The sequence below is a fragment of the Canis lupus genome, chromosome 17, assembly GCF_048164855.1.
Source record: "Canis lupus baileyi chromosome 17, mCanLup2.hap1, whole genome shotgun sequence".
Taxonomy (NCBI): Eukaryota; Metazoa; Chordata; class Mammalia; order Carnivora; family Canidae; genus Canis; species Canis lupus.
The window spans coordinates 2,172,366-2,192,603 of record NC_132854.1 but is presented as its reverse complement, the minus strand read 5'-3'; the positions used below and the strand labels follow the sequence as shown (position 1 = coordinate 2,192,603).

Genomic DNA, 20,238 nt, shown 5'->3' with positions numbered 1-20,238 from the left:
TGGAAAGCATTCTTTCTAGGAACGCTGCCTGCTTGTTATTCATTGTCTCTTGAAGATCCTATTAGATATCTTATTTTGCTCTCTCTGGCTTTCAATCTGTTTTTCATAATGTTTTGTTTTACACTCCTCAGGACGTTTCTGTTCAGCAGTATCCCTCCCCTGTGATGGTAGCAGCCCATTGGGTTTCATTTTAGTGACCAGAGTGCTCACTTCCAGGAATAGTTCATTGTTTTCCAGGTGTTTTACACACACACCTACTCCATGGAATCCTAGAGTACCCCGTTTCTAGGTCTTAGGTACTAATTTCCCTCGCATATGAATCTTTCCACTCTTGGCTCCGTTCTTCATAAGCTCGTACTTTCTTGTTACACATCTACCTCTGTACCCTGGCTTACGGAAGTAAATACTCTTACAGAGAGGAGGAACATTTGCTTCCTGAGGGGCTCCCAGAGTTTTTCTTGCCCCAGGCAAATCCTGGTGGGCCCCTGGGGTTTGGTGTGGATTTGGACCACCTGCTGCAGTAGGGTCAGACTCTGGGTTTTGATTTCTCACAGGCTGTGTCTCCCACCCCTGAGTAGCCAGTCTCCACCCTTGCTGTTTCTCTGGATCAGTGCTTAGTAGCTTTAGGCTTCTTATTGTCAGCTCTAAGGGTCACCAAGAGATCCTCCTGTTTGTCTGGGTCAGACCAGGACTATGCCTTGTCTCTGCATTATTCTGCCCTGCCCTCAAGGGCTGGCTCCAACCCCAGCCCCCAGGGGCCCTCCCTGCCATTGCCACTAGTGATTCCCCACCCCCTTTTCTCATTTAGCACACTTATATTTAAGTTTTGGTTTTGGCATTTTTAATTTATTGCAAGAAAGGGAAGATCTGCATCCTCTGGCCCCTGGAAGGGCAGCACTAAATGCATTCTCATTGTTGCCCTGCCCCTCAGTCACAGTAGGTTGCATCAATTCTTAGCTATCAGGTGTGCCCCAAATGAGTTGGGTGGTGTGTGTTTTTTTGTTGTTTTAAGGATACTGGGAAGGCTGAGTATTTTCTAATGTTTCCTTTGTGTGTTTTTTGGTATGATTGGCCATAATTTCTCTCTTGGTATATCATACTTTGTGTAGATTTTGTTTTTTGGAGGTTGGGGGTAGGAAAGTGTTAGAAGGCTCCCTTTGGCTGCACAGAAGTTCCTTTGGTTAACCAGATAACCTCCTGACACAACTGTCCCGAGGGCCCGGGTGCTGGGATGCTTGAGGAACAGCAGGCCCCAGTGGGGCTCTTATTGGGGAGCCTGCCAAGCCCACTGCCTCGGCCCTGCAGTGTGAGCTGGTTGGGGGTGGCGGCCTCCTGCAAGCTGAGTGTATCAGGTAGGTGTTCCTGGCAAACGTGCTTCCTTACTTGGGGGGCACCTTGCGGTTGGTGGCACTACAAGCAGGCATAGCTCTTCTGTGTGACTGCTCTGTGCTGAACTTTCTTACCTTAGAGCCCCCTGTTGAGAATGGCACATGAGTTTTGGGGAGATGTTTGCAAACCCTCCGATCCCTGTAAGTTCTGTGCAGAGTTGTGGACAGCCTTTTGCAAGGGGCAAAAGACCCAGTGGTTGGACCCCGCCTACTACTGTGTCTGGCTCTCTTCTGCCTACCTTTTATTTTTATACAGCGTTAGTAGCCTGAAACTTCATCTGAAAAAGCTTTTTCCTTGTAATTGTCTTAGTAAGTTAATTAAATACTGTTATCTAAGGTTTTGGGAGGTGTGTCGTAAGTGAAATGAGGCAGTTGACAAATTATTTACTTTTAAAATAATTTCAAGCAGACTGAAGGTAATAGCATGCAAATGGGTATTTGTGGTCTCGATTTGTGGTCTTGATGGCTGCCGCATAGACCACAGTGCTCTCCCCTTTACTTCTATTTGTACTTGTCCCCCAAATTACGGGTCTTAAAGATGGAAAAGCATTGTTTCTCTTCAGGTGAAAGCATGTCAGTTTTCTCTTCCATGGTTACAGACCTAGCTGTGGATGCGAGACTAGGAAGGAATGTGGGAGCTAGGACAGATTGGTATTTCTTATGGGTTCAGAAGGAATACTTTTCTCATGGAGTTCTGTTTTCCATCCTGTGGGCAGAGAGCAGATTTCTTTCAACTGGAATAACACCTGTTTTATTATTTATTTTCAACCTTTTTCTTTTTTTTTTTTAAAGATTTTTATTTATTCATGAAAGGCATAGAGAGAGAGAGAGAGAAAGAGAGAGAGAGGCAGAGATACAGGCAGAGGGAGAAGCAGGCTCCATGCCGGGAGTTTGATGCGGCACTCGATCCCAGGACCCCAGGACTGCGCCCCGGGCCAAAGGCAGGCACCAAACCACCGAGCCACCCAGGGATCCCCCTCAACTGTTGTTTTAAAAGGATTTTATTTATTCATGAGAGACACAGAGGGAGAGACGGGCTCCCTATGAGGAGCCCTTTATGGGACTTGATCACAGGACCCCAAAATCATGACCTGAGCCAAAGGCAGATGCTCGACCACTGAGCCACCCAGGCATTCCTATTTTTAACCGTTCGGAACCTCTTTACAGTCAGGTGTTGAAGGAGGGTTCAGGTGGACCATTGCATAGGAAGGAGGCGGCCACACTTGGTCTGTGTGTGTTTGGCATCTGGGCTTTCTGTCACTGGGAAAATGGTAGGTGGCAGTACTGGGCAGGCAGTGGGAATTAGGGACCTGAAGCTTCCGGACTGTTTGCAGAAGTGCTGTAGGGAGTGTGGGTGGGCAGGTGGAAGGATGCTGAGCCCAGCACACCAGAGGCACAGATTGTCAGTTTACATGGTGGGAGAGGTGGGTGGCAACTATGCAGAGTCTATCCTTGAGGACGCGCTCCCTACCAGCCCCAGGATCCTTGGAGGACCAGTGGCTGACGAGCACACCCACCCTGAGAGCCGTGTTCTAGTTAGCAGACACTGCTTTGATACCTGTTACACTAAATAAATCTCTCTTGACGGGATGTGGAATCAAGTTGGGCCTAGTACAGATACTTGCATCCCTGTGATCCTCACGATTGCGTTCCCTGTTGTCTCTCTGTAGTTGAGGTCTTAAGGCCCCTGCTTGGCCTGGCTTCACTCTTCCTTATCTCTTTGAGCCGGCTCCTACTTGTTTAGAGACTTGGGTTCTGAGTACTACATTGCTGAGGTGTAGTCCAGACTGGGGGTGGTAATGTTTTCACATTGTTACCGATTTGCCCCATTGCCTCAGATTCTCTTCTCCTAGTTTTTTATTTTTACTACACTCCTGAGTTGTAGGTGTACTTTGCTAGTGTTCTCTTACCTACTGTCAATGATGGAGCACCATCTGAGATGTTGAGCCTGAACAGGGAGTATGGGACGAGTGCTGTCCGGACTGTGAGGATGTTGGCTCCCTGACCTCGGAGCAGAGTGTGAGGGAGAGACACATGGGTCTCTGTCTGGGTTTCCCTGTGGGTTGGTGGTTTCACTGGAGGCCCCTGGCTCTGGGCTGTGTGGGGATGGTATGTGAGGGGATCTCAAGTATGGTCTGTAAAATTGTGTTATGTTTTCATTTCAGAAAAGCCTGTCTCTCCCAAGTCAGGAGCACTGAAGAGCCCTCCCAAAGGATTCGACACTACTGCCATTAACAAAAGCTATTACAATGTGGTGAGTTAATTGCAAAACCTGTTTTAAGAATCACTTTTTTTTTTTTTTTTAAACATCTCTGAAACTCTTCAGTGTAGCATATAGATAAACTACGTAGAGCATGTAGAAGGGTATAACAATCATCCATTATTGGCTGCAGTTATAACTACCATTAATGTTCTGGTGTATTTTCTTATCTTTGCTTTAGAATCTTATATTTTTGTTTCAATATGTAATGTAGAATTGTACCATTTTTGTCACACAATGTAATATTCCCTCATGCCATTTCAAGTTTTCGAAGATAAGATTGTAAAAAGGCACATGATGTGATTTAAAGATATTACAGGCATCAGATGGCATTTTACTTGTACTTAGAGTGGATTGTAAGTACTTTAGATCACTTGCTATTTTTAGTTTACTTGTATCTTAATAGAAAGTCTTTCTTGGGATTGATGTATGCGTGTATCAAATAGTGTGGAATCACAGGAGCACATCTACACATACATAGTAAAGATGAGTGTTTGAGAATCTAAAACTGCATTTTGAAACTTAAGATCAGTTTGTGAACTTAAATACCTGTGATGTGAAGTCTAGTCTAAACCCCCTTGGTCCCTAAACTGTTGCATATACTGCAGAAATAGGAAGCGGTACTCTTTTTTGGGGGCGGGTAACCTTTTAAATTGCTCACATGTATCAATGTGATAAATCAGCAAAGTAAACTTTGTAAATAGAACTGATCTCCATTCTGTGGAAGGTCTGCACTTTGGGTACCTTTCCTGCTCCTGGTTCCAGAGAAGGTTTCCTGATCAGGGTTGTCTGTCTGCGGGTGTGTGGCCTGTGCATCTTTGCCATGGAGCAGCCACGGTCTGGCACTGCAATGAGGAATCCCGAGTGTTCCACTGTCTGTGGTTCTGGTGGGAGAGGGTGAGGATGCGGGACCTTCTGCCAGCTTGTCTGTTGCTGCAGTAGTCTGTCCTGTGAGTCTGTGTATTCAGCGTGCTGAGCATCCATTTTCCCTTGACTCCAGATCTTACAGAACCATGTGAACTTGGGAGGGTTTGTTGTCCTAACATACATCAGATCAGTCCGTGCTCTGCACCAGGCCCTGGCAAAGGCAGTGGGATGTAGTGGTGGGCAGAAATGCAGCAATTTTCCCCTTGCTGGCACCTCATCTGTGGATCAGTTCATTGCTTCCTTTCCCTGCCTCCCCAGCTTCTTCTGCCTCTGCCAATTTCACTTCTACATTTCCTGTCCTGTGGCCTTCGTACCATGCCTTCGCCCTCTCAGATCACTTTTATTTGTATTGACCAACGCCAGCAGTCATTCACTCGAATCTCAGTCTCTGCTTCTCCCACTTCCTTTTCCTAGTTTCCTCTGCTCCTTCCAATCGCAGACTTCCACCCCCAGTCTGCCCTGGCAGAGCTGCAGGCTCCACAGCACAGCCTGTACCCTGACTTGGTGGGGCCGCCCACCTTTCCTGGTGGTGCTCTGCTCTCCAGGTGTCCTCTTCGGTTCTTTGTTGGATGCTTGTTCCTGGGACATGGCTCTACTGAGGTCTTTGGTTTTTAGAGTGTACTATGTTTGGCTTCATGCATAAAGCCACAATAAAAGTCGTCTAGTGGTTCTTCAGGGTTTCACAGCAGGAGAGCTTGAGGAGCTGCCTTTCCCTCTTGTGTTCTTCTGTAAAACATTGGTTTCTTTTCAGGGAAAGGTTTCATGTGCTGAGTACCAATCGTAATCCACAGTGATGTTCTGAAGAGGGAGCTGCTTCTCCTAGAGGTTCTGTCCAAATGATGGTTAGAGGAAGCAAGATAGTGCCCTCTCAACTGGTGCCTGCTGCATTTCTCTTCTCTCTCTAGTAATCTTGCTTTCATTAGGGATTTTGTCCAAGTAGGCAACTGTGCTTTTCTAGAAGTTGTGATAGGTTGTTTTCCTTTGCATTTTATACACACACATATTTAAAGATTTTATTTAGAGCATAAGTGCGGCAGGGAGGGGCAGCAGGGGTTGAGAGGGAATCCCAAGCAGACTCCCTGCTTGGCATGGAGCCTGATGCGGGTTTCAGTCTCCCGACCCCAGGATTAAGAGTTGAACACTTAACCAACTGAGCCACCCAGGCACCCGTTCCTTTGCATTGTATATCCTATAATTCTCTTCAACTTGAAGCATAATCAGTGTGTTTTTAATTTCCTTCTTTTAATTGTGCTCATATGGGGTGAAGAGCCTTCATATCACACATGCTGTTGTGAGTCACCTACTCTTTAATTCAGAATGATGGGAAAACACCTTGACCAGAGCCCCATTCAAATTGTTTACATAAAGTTGTGTTAGTAAATAGCACATGTTAAAATCGCAGTTGTTATGGACGTAACTCAGAATTCATAGAAATCACCTCTGGGGATAGCAGTCCCATTTTTTTTTTTTTTTTGAAAGTATCAAATAACTTTAATAAGATACTAGCAAACTGAATCTAGCAACATATAAAAAGAATTATATATCATGACCCCATGGGATTTATTCCACAGATGAAAGGTTGGTTTAACATCTGAAAATCAATTATTTTAGTACATCATATAAATAGAATAAAAAACAAAAATCACACAATCATCTCAATATACTTAGAAAAAGTATCTGACAAAATCTAACATCCTTTCATAATTAAAAAACTCAAACAAACAATAAATAGAATTAAGCTTCTTCAATCTGATAAAGAGCATCTATAAAAAACCCACAGTTAAAAAAAAACCCACAGTTAACATCATACTTGATGGTAAAATACTGGATGCTTTCTCACTAAGATCAGGAGCAAGGCAATATTTTGTTCTCTCCACTTCAATATTGTACTGAAGGTTCTAGACAGAGCAATTAAACAAGAAAAAAAAAGATATTCAGATTGAAAAGGAAGAAGTAAAATTTTCTCTTATCACAGATGTAATTGTCTATGGAAAATACTAAGGAATCCAGTAAGGAACTATAATTACTAACAAATGAGTAAAAGAAAGGTGCAGGATATAAGATTTTTTTTTTTTTTGTTTTTGTTTTGTTTTTTTTTTCCACTCTTACCACTTTTATTCAAAATAGTACGAGAAATCCTAGCTGTAGGAATCAGACAAGAAACTGAAGGCATTCAAATTGGTAAGAAAGTAATAAAACTGTTATTGTTTGCAATGACATAATACTACATTTAGAAAACCTTAAAGACCTTACCAAAACTATTAGAATAAATGAATTCAGTAAAGCTGAAATATACAAAGTTAATATTCAGAAATCTGTTGCATTTCTATATACTAATAACAAATTAGCAGAAAGAGAAATTAAGAAAACTATCCCATTTACAATTACACCAAAAAGAATAAAAGAGAAATTAAGAAAACTATCCCATTTACAATTACACCAAAAAGAATAAAATATGTAGGAATAAATTTAACCACAGCAGTGACTATAAGACATTGATGAGAGAGATTGAAGATGATACACACAAATGGAAAGGCATGTCATGGATTGCAAGAATATTTTTAAAATGTTCATACTACCAAAAGCAATCTAGAGTCAATGCAATCCCTATTGAAATACTAATAGCATTTTTATTTATTTTTTTTTTCTCTTGTCAATCCACATTTTATTTATTTTATTTATTTATTTATTTATTTATTTATTTATTTATTTATTTATTTTATTTTATTTTATTTTATTTTATTTTTTTATTTTTTTATTGGTGTTCAATTTACTAACATACAGAATAACACCCAGTGCCCGTCACCCATTCACTCCCACCCCCCGCCCTCCTCCCCTTCTACCACCCCTAGTTCGTTTCCCAGAGTTAGCAGTCTTTACGTTCTGTCTCCCTTTCTGATATTTCCCACACATTTCTTCCCCCTTCCCTTCTTTTCCCTTTCACTATTATTTATATTCCCCAAATGAATGAGAACATATAATGTTTGTCCTTCTCCGACTGACTTACTTCACTCAGCATAATACCCTCCAGTTCCATCCACGTTGAAGCAAATGGTGGGTATTTGTCATTTCTAATAGCTGAGTAATATTCCATTGTATACATAAACCACATCTTCTTTATCCATTCATCTTTCGTTGGACACCGAGGCTCCTTCCACAGTTTGGCTATCGTGGCCATTGCTGCTAGAAACATCGGGGTGCAGGTGTCCCGGCGTTTCATTGCATTTGTATCTTTGGGGTAAATCCCCAACAGTGCAATTGCTGGGTCGTAGGGCAGGTATATTTTTAACTGTTTGAGGAACCTCCACACAGTTTTCCAGAGTGGCTGCACCAGTTCACATTCCCACCAACAGTGTAAGAGGGTTCCCTTTTCTCCGCATCCTCTCCAACATTTGTGGTTTCCTGCCTTGTTAATTTGCCCCATTCTCACTGGTGTGAGGTGGTATCTCATTGTAGTTTTGATTTGTATTTCCCTGATGGCAAGTGATGCGGAGCATTTTCTCATATGCATGTTGGCCATGTCTATGTCTTCCTCTGTGAGATTTCTGTTCATGTCTTTTGCCCATTTCATGATTGGATTGTTTGTTTCTTTGGTGTTGAGTTTAATAAGTTCTTTATAGATCTTGGAAACTAGCCCTTTATCTGATATGTCATTTGCAAATATCTTCTCCCATTCTGTAGGTTGTCTTTGAGTTTTGTTGACTGTATCCTTTGCTGTGCAAAAGCTTCTTATCTTGATGAAGTCCCAATAGTTCATTTTTGCTTTTGTTTCTTTTGCCTTCGTGGATGTATCTTGCAAGAAGTTACTATGGCCGAGTTCAAAAAGGGTGTTGCCTGTGTTCTTCTCTAGGATTTGGATGGAATCTTGTCTCACATTTAGATCTTTCATCCATTTTGAGTTTATCTTTGTGTATGGTGAAAGAGAGTGGTCTAGTTTCATTCTTCTGCATGTGGATGTCCAATTTTCCCAGCACCATTTATTGAAGAGACTGTCTTTCTTCCAATGGATAGTCTTTCCTCCTTTATCGAATATTAGTTGCCCATAAAGTTCAGGGTCCACTTCTGGATTCTCTATTCTGTTCCACTGATCTATGTGTCTGTTTTTGTGCCAGTACCACACTGTCTTGATGACCACAGCTTTGTAATACAACCTGAAATCTGGCATTGTGATGCCCCCAGATATGGTTTTCTTTTTTAAAATTCCCCTGGCTATTCGGGGTCTTTTCTGATTCCACACAAATCTTAAAATAATTTGTTCTAACTCTCTGAAGAAAGTCCATGGTATTTTGATAGGGATTGCATTAAACGTGTATATTGCCCTGGGTAACATTGACATTTTCACAATATTAATTCTGCCAATCCATGAGCATGGAATATTTTTCCATCTCTTTGTGTCTTCCTCAATTTCTTTCAGAAGTGTTCTATAGTTTTGAGGGTATAGATCCTTTACATCTTTGGTGAGGTTTATTCCTAGGTATCTTATGTTTTTGGGTGCAATTGTAAATGGGATTGACTCCTTAATTTCTCTTTCTTCAGTCTCATTGTTAGTGTATAGAAATGCCACTGACTTCTGGGCATTGATTTTGTATCCTGCCACGCTACCAAATTGCTGTATGAGTTCTAGCAATCTTGGGGTGGAGACTTTTGGGTTTTCTATGTAGAGTATCATGTCATCGGCGAAGAGGGAGAGTTTGACTTCTTCTTTGCCAATTTGAATGCCTTTAATGTCTTTTTGTTGTCTGATTGCTGAGGCTAGGACTTCCAGTACTATGTTGAATAGCAGTGGTGAGAGTGGACATCCCTGTCTTGTTCCTGATCTTAGGGGAAAGGCTCCCAGTGCTTCCCCATTGAGAATGATATTTGCTGTGGGCTTTTCATAGATGGCTTTTAAGATGTCGAGGAATGTTCCCTCTATCCCTACACTCTGAAGAGTTTTGATCAGGAATGGATGCTGTATTTTGTCAAATGCTTTCTCTGCATCTAATGAGAGGATCATATGGTTCTTGGTTTTTCTCTTGCTGATATGATGAATCACATTGATTGTTTTACGGGTGTTGAACCAGCCTTGTGTCCCAGGGATAAATCCTACTTGGTCATGGTGAATAATTTTCTTAATGTACTGTTGGATCCTATTGGCCAGTATCTTGTTGAGAATTTTTGCATCCATGTTCATCAGGGATATTGGTCTGTAATTCTCCTTTTTGGCGGGGTCTTTGTCTGGCTTTGGAATTAAGGTGATGCTGGCTTCATAGAACGAATTTGGAAGTACTCCATCTCTTTCTATCTTTCCAAACAGCTTTAGGAGAATAGGTATGATTTCTTCTTTAAACGTTTGATAAAATTCTCCTGGGAAGCCATCTGGCCCTGGACTCTTGTGTCTTGGGAGGTTTTTGATGACTGCTTCAATTTCCTCCCTGGTTATTGGCCTGTTCAGGTTTTCTATTTCTTCCTGTTCCAGTTTTGGTAGTTTGTGGCTTTCCAGGAATGCGTCCATTTCTTCTAGATTGCCTAATTTATTGGCGTATAGCTGTTCATAATATGTTTTTAAAATCGTTTGTATTTCCTTGGTGTTGGTAGTGATCTCTCCTTTCTCATTCATGATTTTATTAATTTGAGTCTTCTCTCTCTTCTTTTTAATAAGGCTGGCTAATGGTTTATCTATCTTATTAATTCTTTCAAAGAACCAACTCCTGGTTCTGTTGATCTGTTCCACAGTTCTTCTGGTCTCGATTTCGTTGAGTTCTGCTCGAATCTTTATTAACTCCCTTCTTCTCTTGGGTGTAGGATCTATTTGCTGTTTTTTCTCTAGCTCCTTTATGTGTAAGGTTAGCTTTTGTATTTGAGTTCTTTCCAGTTTTTGAATGGATGCTTGTATTGCGATGTATTTCCCCCTTAGGACTGCTTTTGCTGCATCCCAAAGATTTTGAACGGTTGTATCTTCATTCTCATTAGTTTCCATGAATCTTTTTAATTCTTCCTTAATTTCTTGGTTGACCCTTTTATCTTTTAGCAGGATGGTCCTTAACCTCCATGTGTTTGAGGTCCTTCCAAACTTCTTGTTGTGATTTAGTTCTAATTTCAAGGCATTATGGTCCGAGAATATGCAGGGGACAATCCCAATCTTTTGGTATCGGTTCAGACCCGATTTGTGACCCACTATGTGGTCTATTCTGGAGAAAGTTCCATGTGCGCTTGAGAAGAATGTGTATTCGGTTGAATTTGGATGTAAAGTTCTGTAGATATCTGTGAAATCCATCTGGTCCAGTGTATCATTTAAAGCTTTCGTTTCTTTGGAGATGTTTTGCTTAGAAGACCTATCGAGTATAGAAAGAGCTAGATTGAAGTCACCAAGTATAAGTGTATTGTTATCTAAGTATTTCTTCACTTTGGTTAATAATTGATTTATATATTTGGCAGCTCCCACATTCGGAGCATATATATTGAGGATTGTTAAGTCCTCTTGTTGAATAGATCCTTTAAGTATGATATAGTGTCCCTCTTCATCTCTCACTACAGTCTTTGGGGTAAATTTTAGTTTATCTGATATAAGGATGGCTACCCCTGCTTTCTTTTGAGGACCATTCGAATGGTAAATGGTTCTCCAACCTTTTATTTTCAGGCTGTAGGTGTCCTTCTGTCTAAAATGAGTCTCTTGTAGACAGCAAATAGATGGGTCCTGCTTTTTTATCCAGTCTGAAACCCTGCGCCTTTTGATGGGGTCATTAAGCCCGTTCACATTCAGAGTTACTATTGAGAGATATGAGTTTAGTGTCATCATGATATCTATTCAGTCTTTGTATTTGTGGACTGTTCCACTGAACTTCTTCTTAAAGGGAAATTTTAAGAGGCCCCCTTAAAATTTCTTGCAGAGCTGGTTTGGAGGTCACATATTCTTTTAGTTGCTGCCTGTCTTGGAAGCTCTTTATCTCTCCTTCCATTTTGAATGAGAGCCTTGCTGGATAAAGTATTCTTGGTTGCATGTTCTTCTCATTTAGGACCCTGAATATATCCTGCCAGCCCTTTCTGGCCTGCCAGGTCTCTGTGGAGAGGTCTGCTGTTACCCTAATACTCCTCCCCATAAAAGTCAGGGATTTCTTGTCTCTTGCTGCTTTAAGGATCTTCTCTTTATCTTTGGAATTTGCAAGCTTCACAATTAAATGTCGAGGTGTTGAACGGTTTTTATTGATTTTAGGGGGGGATCTCTCTATTTCCTGGATCTGAATGCCTGTTTCCCTTCCCAGATTAGGAAAGTTTTCAGCTAGAATTTGTTCAAATACATATTCTGGCCCTCTGTCCCTTTCGGCGCCCTCGGGAACCCCAATTAAACGTAGGTTTTTCTTTCTCAGGCTGTCGTTTATTTCCCTTAATCTATCTTCATGGTCTTTTAATTGTTTGTCTCTTTTTTCCTCAGTTTCCCTCTTTGCTATCAACTTGTCTTCTAGGTCACTCACTCGTTCTTCCACCTCGTTAACCCTCGTCGTTAGGACTTCTAGTTTGGATTGCATCTCATTCAATTGATTTTTAATTTCTGCCTGATTAGCTCTAAATTCTGCAGTCATGAAGTCTCTTGAGTCCTTTATACTTTTTTCTAGAGCCACCAGTAGCTGTATAATAGTGCTTCTGAATTGGCTTTCTGACATTGAATTGTAATCCAGATTTTGTAACTCTGTGGGAGAGAGGACTGTTTCTGATTCTTTCTTTTGAGGTGAGGTTTTCCTTCTAGTCATTTTGCTCAGTGCAGAGTGGCCAAAAGCAAGTTGTATTGGGAAAAAGAGAAAAAGAGAGGAGAGAAAGAAGGAAAGAAAAGAGAAAGAGAAAAAAAAGGGAAGAAAAAGAAAAAAAAAACGAAAAAAAAAAAAAGGGAAGAAAAAGAGAAAGAAAAAGAAAGGAGAAAAAAAGGGGGTGGGGGAAGGATACAAATCAAAAAGCAAAATAAAACAAAAACAAAAACAAAAACAAACAAACAAAAAAAGAACCACCGGGGAGTATCTTCTGATTCTGTGTACTTTAAGTCCCTTGGCTTCTCCTGGAAGTTGTCCGTCTAGCTGGTGTTCTGGGGGAGGGGCCTGTTGTGCTGATTTTCAGGTGTTAGCAGTTGGGGGAGCTGCTGTGCCCCTGCCTGGTGCAGGGCTCAGTGGGGGTTGTTTACCCCGTGAGGCCCCAGGAGCAACAGCCCCAGTGGCGGGGCCGCTCTGGAAACCTGGATTCAGCCCCCGCAGGAACTCCGGAGCTCTCTGTCTGCAGGGCCTGGAGGCTCCGGGGCGGGGCCGCTGATCTGCTCAGCTGGGGCAGGAGCGTCCTTGCTGTCCTGGGCCCTCCCGGCCTCTGCCTGTCCCGGGGGAGGCCGGATCCTGGGCTGTGTCCCGGCGCCCTGTGCTCCGGAGCCTGCGCTGGTGGATTCGCGCTCCCGGGCCGCGCAGCCCCCTCCGCGGAGCTGCCGCCCGAGCCCCTCCGAGCTGCTCCTGGAACCGCGCAGCCCCCTCTGCACGGAGCCTCTTCCTCTGCCCGAGCCCCTCCGAGCTGCTCCCGGGGCCGCGCAGCCCCCTCCGCGGAGCCGCCGCCCGAGCCCCCCCGAGCTGCTCCGGGTCCCGCCGGGTCCGCCGTGCGCGCTACAGCCCTTAGGGAGCTCGGCGCACTCTCCTGGGCGCGCAGTTGCTGTTACTGTCCCAGGGAACCCGAGGGCATCCCCTCCCTCCTGGGTCCTGCTCCAACTCCCCGCGAGCCCCTTTCCGCCCGGGAAGGTCGGTGCAGCTCCTGCTCCTCCGGGACGGGGCTCTCCTGTCCTGGGGACACTCGCCCCGGCCTCAGCCTGGCTCCTCGCGGGGCCCCTCCCCCTTGGAGGCCTTTGTTCCTTTATTTCTTTTTCCCCGTCTTCCTACCTTGATAGAAGCGCGAATTCTTCTCACTGTAGCATTCCAGCTGGTCTCTCTTTAAATCTCAGGCCGAATTCATAGATTTTCAGGATAATTTGAAGGTTTTCTAGGTAGTTTGGTGGAGACAGGTGATTTGGAGACCCTACTCTTCCGCCATCTTGCTCCTCCCCCGCAGTCCCATTTTTTAGGGGAGAACACAGAAAGCTCTAGAGGTTAAAGGACTTATCCAAGATATACACTGGTTAGTGATTAAGCCAGGAATAAATTCTTTTTTGAATTTTGTATTTATACATGATATAAAGTAAAATATAGAACAGAATACCACATGCAGAGCAAAGTAGAATAGATAATGCATTTAGCATTTTCTCACTATCTCGTGTGGTTTTGTTTTCACAAGAAACTTAGGTATTTCACAAGAAGTATAGGTATTTTCAGCCCCACTGATTGGAGAAGGTTCTCCAAGAGGAGAGATTATTCATGAGAGACCAGGTCTTAGCGTGGGCTCAGTGGAGAGCTGTAGGTAGAGGTACAAGCTTATTGAAATTAAGACAGGACACTGGCATGAGTGGGATGGATCTATAATTTGCTGCTCCTGTGTGATGGTCAGGGCAAGCCAAAAAACACTGAGAAGTAAAAAGTGATTCTGGGTGAATGTCACATGTTTCCTCTTCATGGGACTCCCACTGTGCACATGTTAAGTGTGATAGTGTCCACTGGTTTCTGAGGTGCTGTTAGCTCTCCTTTGTTTCTTTCTGTTCTTCAGAGTGAGTAATCTCTATTGTCCGTTTTGTTGGATGATTCTTTGGCATCTTAAATCTAATGTTGAGCCCCTCTAGTGAATTTTCAGTTCATAATTTCCATTTGAGTTCATTTCAAATTTTGCATTTTTTTTAAAGATTTGAAAGCAAGTGCATGGAGGGGAGGGGTGGAAGGGGAGAGGGGGAGAATCTTAAGCAGGCCCCTACTGAGCATGGAGGAGTCTAACAGACACAGGACCCTAAGATCATGACCTGAGCCAAAACCAGGAGTTGGAAGCTTAACTGACTGAGCCACCCGGGTGTCCCTGTTTGGTTATTTTCATAGTCAAATTCAGACTGTCTTTGAGTCATTGACTTAACTATATTAGAGCAGTTTTAGGTTCACGGTAAAGTGGGGAGGGTGATGGAGATTTCCCGTGGACATCCTGCCTTTAAACGTGCACAGCTTTCCCCCATGATCAGCATCTCTGGTGGCTTGATGGCTCTCATTCTAGTGTAGGATAGTAACCCACTGTCTGGATGGACCAGTTTATCCATCTCCTACTGGAGGACATCTTCCAAGTGTTGGCAATTATGAATAAAGCTGCTGTAAGCTTATGTGCACAGGATTTTGTGTGGACATGTTTTCAGCTCCTTTGGGTAAATACCAAGGAGAGTGATTGTTGGGTTGTGTGGTAAGAGTACATTTATTTCTATAAGAGGCTGCCACTCTGTCTTCCCGTGGAGAATTCCTGGTGGACATCTTCACTGCCTCTGGTGGTATCTGTGGTTTGGGTTTTGCTGGTGTACTAGGTATGCAGTGCTATCTCACTGTTTTAATTGGCACTTAGGGTGTGGAGCATCTTTTCATATGTTTATTTGCCATCTGTATATCTTTTGTAAAGTATCTGTTCTTTCCATTTTTATTATTATTATTTTTAAAGATTTTATTTATTTATTCATGAGAGACACAGAGAGAAAGGCAGAGACACAGGAAGAGGAAGAAGCAGGCTCCATGCAGGGTGTCCGACATGGGACTCGATCCTGGGTCTCCAGGATCATGCTCTGGGCTGAAGGCAGCGCTAAACTGCTGAGCCACCCGGCCTGCCCTCTTTCTGTTTTTAAAGTTGGGTTCTCTGAGTTGTAAGAGCTCTTTTCAGTCTGTTCAGCTTTTTACCTGTTCGGATGGAGGTGATGATTTCCATGCAGACACAGGCAGAATGGAAGTCCCTGCTGGAACATATTTATAGCAACTCTTGTGAAGTCTTTATCAGCTAAGCCCAGTGTTGGGGCCCTTCAGCCCATGGCTGTAGAATGCCTGGGTTTTGTGCATGGGTCACATGTTCTTGGTTCTTTGTGTATCTTACAAATTTTCACTGAAAATTGGACACTTTAGTAATTCTGGGTTCTGAACTCTCCTTGTCCCAGGATTGGTTGTTAATTGACTTTTGTTTCCTGACTAACTGCAATTTATCTCCCCCCACGGTCATTGATGGGTTCTTGGTGTGAAAGCTTACCTTCCTAATGTTCTTTCTCAGAGCTGTAGAGCTTAGTATGTAGCCAAGGATTGCTCAAAGATTGTGTTTAAACGGGCTTCCATTCTCTGCCCACAGCTCTGTATGTGGTTGGTTAATGCATTGGGTGAGAGGAGGCTTTTTAGAACGTAAAAGCAAAAAATGAAAACAAAGGAAAAAATATCAAAATTGATTAGGCTTTGTAAAAATTTAATAAATTCTTTGCGTTCGAAAAATAGAAACCAAATTACAAGTTAACTGGAACAGTAGTAACAGTTACAACAACACAAGATTATCCTTAATGACTAAGGAGCTCATTAAGGCACATACATTAAGATTAGTGGATAAATGAGAGTATGTGAACATTGTAAAATGGGAAATGTCGATGGTTGTGTTGGAATCAGTTCAAACTGCTGGAACAGTGCCACAGACTCCTCCCAGTTCTGGAGACTGGAAGTCTGAGATTAGGGTGCCAGCATGCTTGGGGTTTTGAGTGACTTCCTGGTTGACAGAGGGCTGCCTTCCATCAAGTTTTCACATGGTGGAGAGACAGAGCCTGCCTCTTCCTCCCCTCATGTCTACTGCCTGAAGGCCCCACCTCCAGGTGCCACCACTCTGGGGTATTTCAGGATGCCCAGAACATGCAATCTGGGAGGACACAAACATTATAGCACTCTGGTGGTATGGTTAAGCTTATCATAAAAATTCTGATGGCAACTTTTTATGTAACTGGTGAGCAGAGATTTAAAAAGAATCTTCAGCTCTGATAATGGTGGAAATGTAAATCCATACAATGCTTCTCAAAAGTAATGTGGCAACTATATATAGAATTCTGAAAACAGTCAAGCCCTGTAATCTACTAGTTCTATTTGGAATCCACCCCAGAGGAATTACTTAAAATATGTTCAGTGATGTTTATGCAAAGGTGGTTTTATTTTTAAGAGTTGATTTATTTTAGAGAATGGGGACAGGGAAGAAGAGGGAGGAGTAAGAGGGGTGTTAGAGTCCCAAGCAGACTCCCTGCTGAGTGCAGAGCCCATTGCTGGGCTGGATCCCACAACTCTGAGATCATGACTCTGTGAGATCACAACCTGACCTGAAATCAAGAGCAGGCATTTAACTGACTTGAGCCCCCAGTACCCCTGTGCAAAGTGTTTTAATGGGAATTAATAGAATGATAAATGCAAGCAACCTAAATATGTAGCAACACAAGAATGATTAAGTAACTAGTGGCATATACATTGATAATCAATAAAAATGCACATGATCACTTGATAATGCCAGCCTCTGGCTTTGGAGGGCTGCTTTGGCATTGGGGCCAGGCTCTTGGAGACAAAAGCAGGGTGTCAGACTTGAGAGGAACAGTGGAAGAAGATGCAGATCCTGCAAATACAGAGTTGATTATTTTTTGTAACAGCCAGCCACCACTGTCAACTCTGTTTTCAAATGGGAAAACACATCAGTTTTCAGTGTCCTAGATCTGCGCGTGATCAGGAGAGCCCTTGCTTTGGGTGGCAGAGCTTGGGGGTGCAGGCCTGTGTGTTGTGTCTGTGTGCCTGTCACTGGGAGAAGCCCCTGGCTGCCTGCATGGGCCTTGAGGAGGTTTTCGGGGTTTTTCTGGAGCACACATAGAAACAATTGGGGCCTTAGGCATCCTTGAAGTCAGTGTGCTGTTGTGTTTGCCAACAGGCATCCCATTTGAGGGTTAACCTGGGGAGAGCTACAGTCACGGGTGACAGGAACATGTGATTAAAGGTAACACATTTGTGACGTGTCTGAGCTTGGTGGATTTTAGCAGTGAAAGCATATTAGCTGACCTGCAGGTTGGTAACCCCACTTTCCAGTGGAGCTCAGAGAAGGCACCTGTGTTGTAGAAGCTGGATTGGATGCCCCCAGAGAGAAGGGACGATCTGGAGGTTTTTTTTTTTTTTGGGGGGCGGGGGAGGGGAATTAGAAGTTTCCTCAGTCATTCTTAGAGAAGGTTTCTTAAATATGTCCACGTGGGAAGACAGGTCCTCCTGACCTCACATGTTCAGTGGTATTGGCTCATTTCTTGGATTCTAGCCAACGCTTTTATTGAGGGCGGTATGCCAGGGGTCATGAAGAGGCAGGGTAGCTTTTGCCTTGGAAACATTGCAGTTACGATATGTAGGAATCATTAGTTTTAATAAATGTACTGTTGTAGGTGTGCGCTTTTCCTAAAATGCCGCTTTTCCTAAAATGCCATAGCAACCTCCGTGGACCTTTACTGTGCTCCAGAGAGAGTGCGTCTCTTTCCTCTTGGCTCCTTGTATTGCCTGGAGCCTCTGCCTTCTGGGCCATGGGGAGACTGGAGATCGTTGGCCCAGCATCTTCGGCTGACGTAGCCCAGCACAGACCCCCAAGCCCTAGTGTGCTGCTTTTTTCTTTGCTTCAAGATGAGCCACACCCTTAACCAAGATTGCTTTTCAGTCCTTTCCCCACGACTGCTGGAGTTTTGTCAGGAGCAGCACCATGTAGAACTCCAGGTCTAGGATGGAAGGCTGTGGCTAGTGGTTTGTAAGATTTCTTCTACCTTACGTTGGGGGCTGATACTCTCCAGTGTCACAGTCTGTGAAGTCCGTCCCCCCTTCCCGCTCCCCCATACCAGCTTTTCTAAACAGACCCATAGACCAGTGCAGTCCCAGGCAGAGCCTGGGTCTGCCAGCACCCATGGCTGGCTTTTCACTTGTCCCGGTATGGTCGTGCATGTCTCTGTGTACTCAGGCCGGCTTCTGGCACTGACTTGTATCCCAGGCCACCTGGTGCTTTGGCTGGAACTGTTGCATAGTAAACCGTTAACATTTGGAAGAAATCTGTCCTAAGACCTTGTGAATCCCCAAATTTAGAAATACAGTAATAGAGCATCTTTCAAAAGGCACAATAACGTTAAACATTGACATGGCCTCTCCAAACTCTCTTGAGAGTTGGTTACTAAGAACATACAGACACAAGCAAGCTCACTTCAGTTAGTCATTGCCAGCGAGTGGGTGGGGTTGTGCTTCTGTGTCCTGAGGGCTGAGGGTTGTGGGGCCAGGGGAAGGGGGTTTGGAATTGGGCCCTACAGCAGCGAGGCCAGGCTCTTCCTTCCTCTCCTTTCCCGGGGGCTCACATCCTGTCCTAACATCTGGTTTTTGAAAATGTGAGTACAGTTGAATAGACTGGGTTGGGAAGAAACGGGCAGGGGTGATTTATTTCCTTGTGTATGGGGCCCCGATGTGGTGAGGGCGGAGGAGGGTGGGTATTTGCTACTGTCTTGTTACTGTCTCAGGGACATGCTCAAGACCAAACCAGGGTAAAGTTTTTATAAGTTGGTTTTTGTTTATGATGATTTTTCATCATAATTAAATCTCTAAGAAAATATTACATTTCTTCTGGTAAATCAGTTATTTATTTTTAAAGGACTCAGTTACCTAAAATATGAAACCTACCAAAATTTGTGCGGTGAAAGTTGCAACTCTTTTGTAAAATCGGTGATACTAAGTGTTCCTTGAATCAAGGGTGGTGGTAATAAAGTGAGTTTCTATGTGTCTACAAGGTAATGAAGCCAGTGGAGCTTTGTTTTGCTTTGCTATAACGGCTGACAGTTCAGGGATTGTCTGTGTGGCTGGCCTGATGTCCTCCTGTGTGGCCCCATTGTTTGACTGGACGAGGCTCCACGCCTCATGCCTGAGGGGGAGCTGGTGCTGGCTGAGCCCTGCCACTCTTCACGGCCGGGGAGCACAGGCTGCTCTTGCTGTGAAACCTGCACACGTTCTCTGGGGCCAGCCTTTGTGTGATGGAGCTCTGCAGCCCGGCTGGGGAGTCACATGGGGTCCTGCAGCAGCCAGAGCGTGCACAAGTCCAGAAGGGGGAGACAGGTGCTGATGAGTTGGGGGGGGGGGGCTGGAGGGGGAGAAGGGGGTTGGTGCGTGCGGCTCCTGGCATCAGCAGGACGGACTCAGCCAAGTCTGGTTGAGTGTTGGTGGAAAAACTAAGTGTAACTTGGATCGTTAGAATGGGAGAGTTAATACAACTTGTCTTTAGCACTTACTTGAAAAGCATGTTTGTGACTACTAGTTGAGATTAACCAGTTTAACTGCCTTAATGTAGCTTTTTGGTAGAGGATTCTTTGGCATTGTTTCTGGTACATTCTTACGGAAGGCTTTTATGTGTGCATACTATTATGCTTAATGCTGTGATGGAGGAAATGCCATTTTATCCTCCACTCATTCTACTGATGTTTTCTTGTACTTATTTCCTCTCATTTTATAAAAGGTGCATGGGTTTTCAAGCATGCTCTAATAAGCAGCACTGCTAATAGTTCGTAATATTTGTAACCATAATATTCGTTAACACCTGAAATCCGTTTAATCGAACATTGAAGACTTTCCATCTTCATCTGTGGCAGATTTAATTTTTGATTTTTTTTTTCTCAGTTCAAGGACTATTATACTTGGCTTCATGTTACTTTTAAAGGATAAGATCCTGTTTAATGTATAATTTTCTGGTATAGTGGCTGGTGTCATAGTATGTTCTCTG

The 20,238-nt window shown here is 43.6% G+C and overlaps 1 protein-coding gene across 12 annotated transcripts in view; it reads left to right on the top strand.

Annotated features, from left to right (window-relative positions):
- Positions 1-20,238, top strand: part of ARHGEF7 (Rho guanine nucleotide exchange factor 7) — a 135,016-nt gene that overhangs the window by 73,408 nt on the left and 41,370 nt on the right. For 11 of the 12 annotated variants that reach the window (XM_072782371.1, XM_072782361.1, XM_072782360.1 and 8 more), the window contains one exon: positions 3,554-3,642. In XM_072782371.1, coding sequence (XP_072638472.1) covers positions 3,554-3,642 — 89 coding nt within the window. Of the gene's footprint in view, positions 1-3,553; positions 3,643-19,443; positions 19,578-20,238 lie in introns of those variants that run through there. The other variant, XM_072782372.1, reaches the window with a different exon arrangement.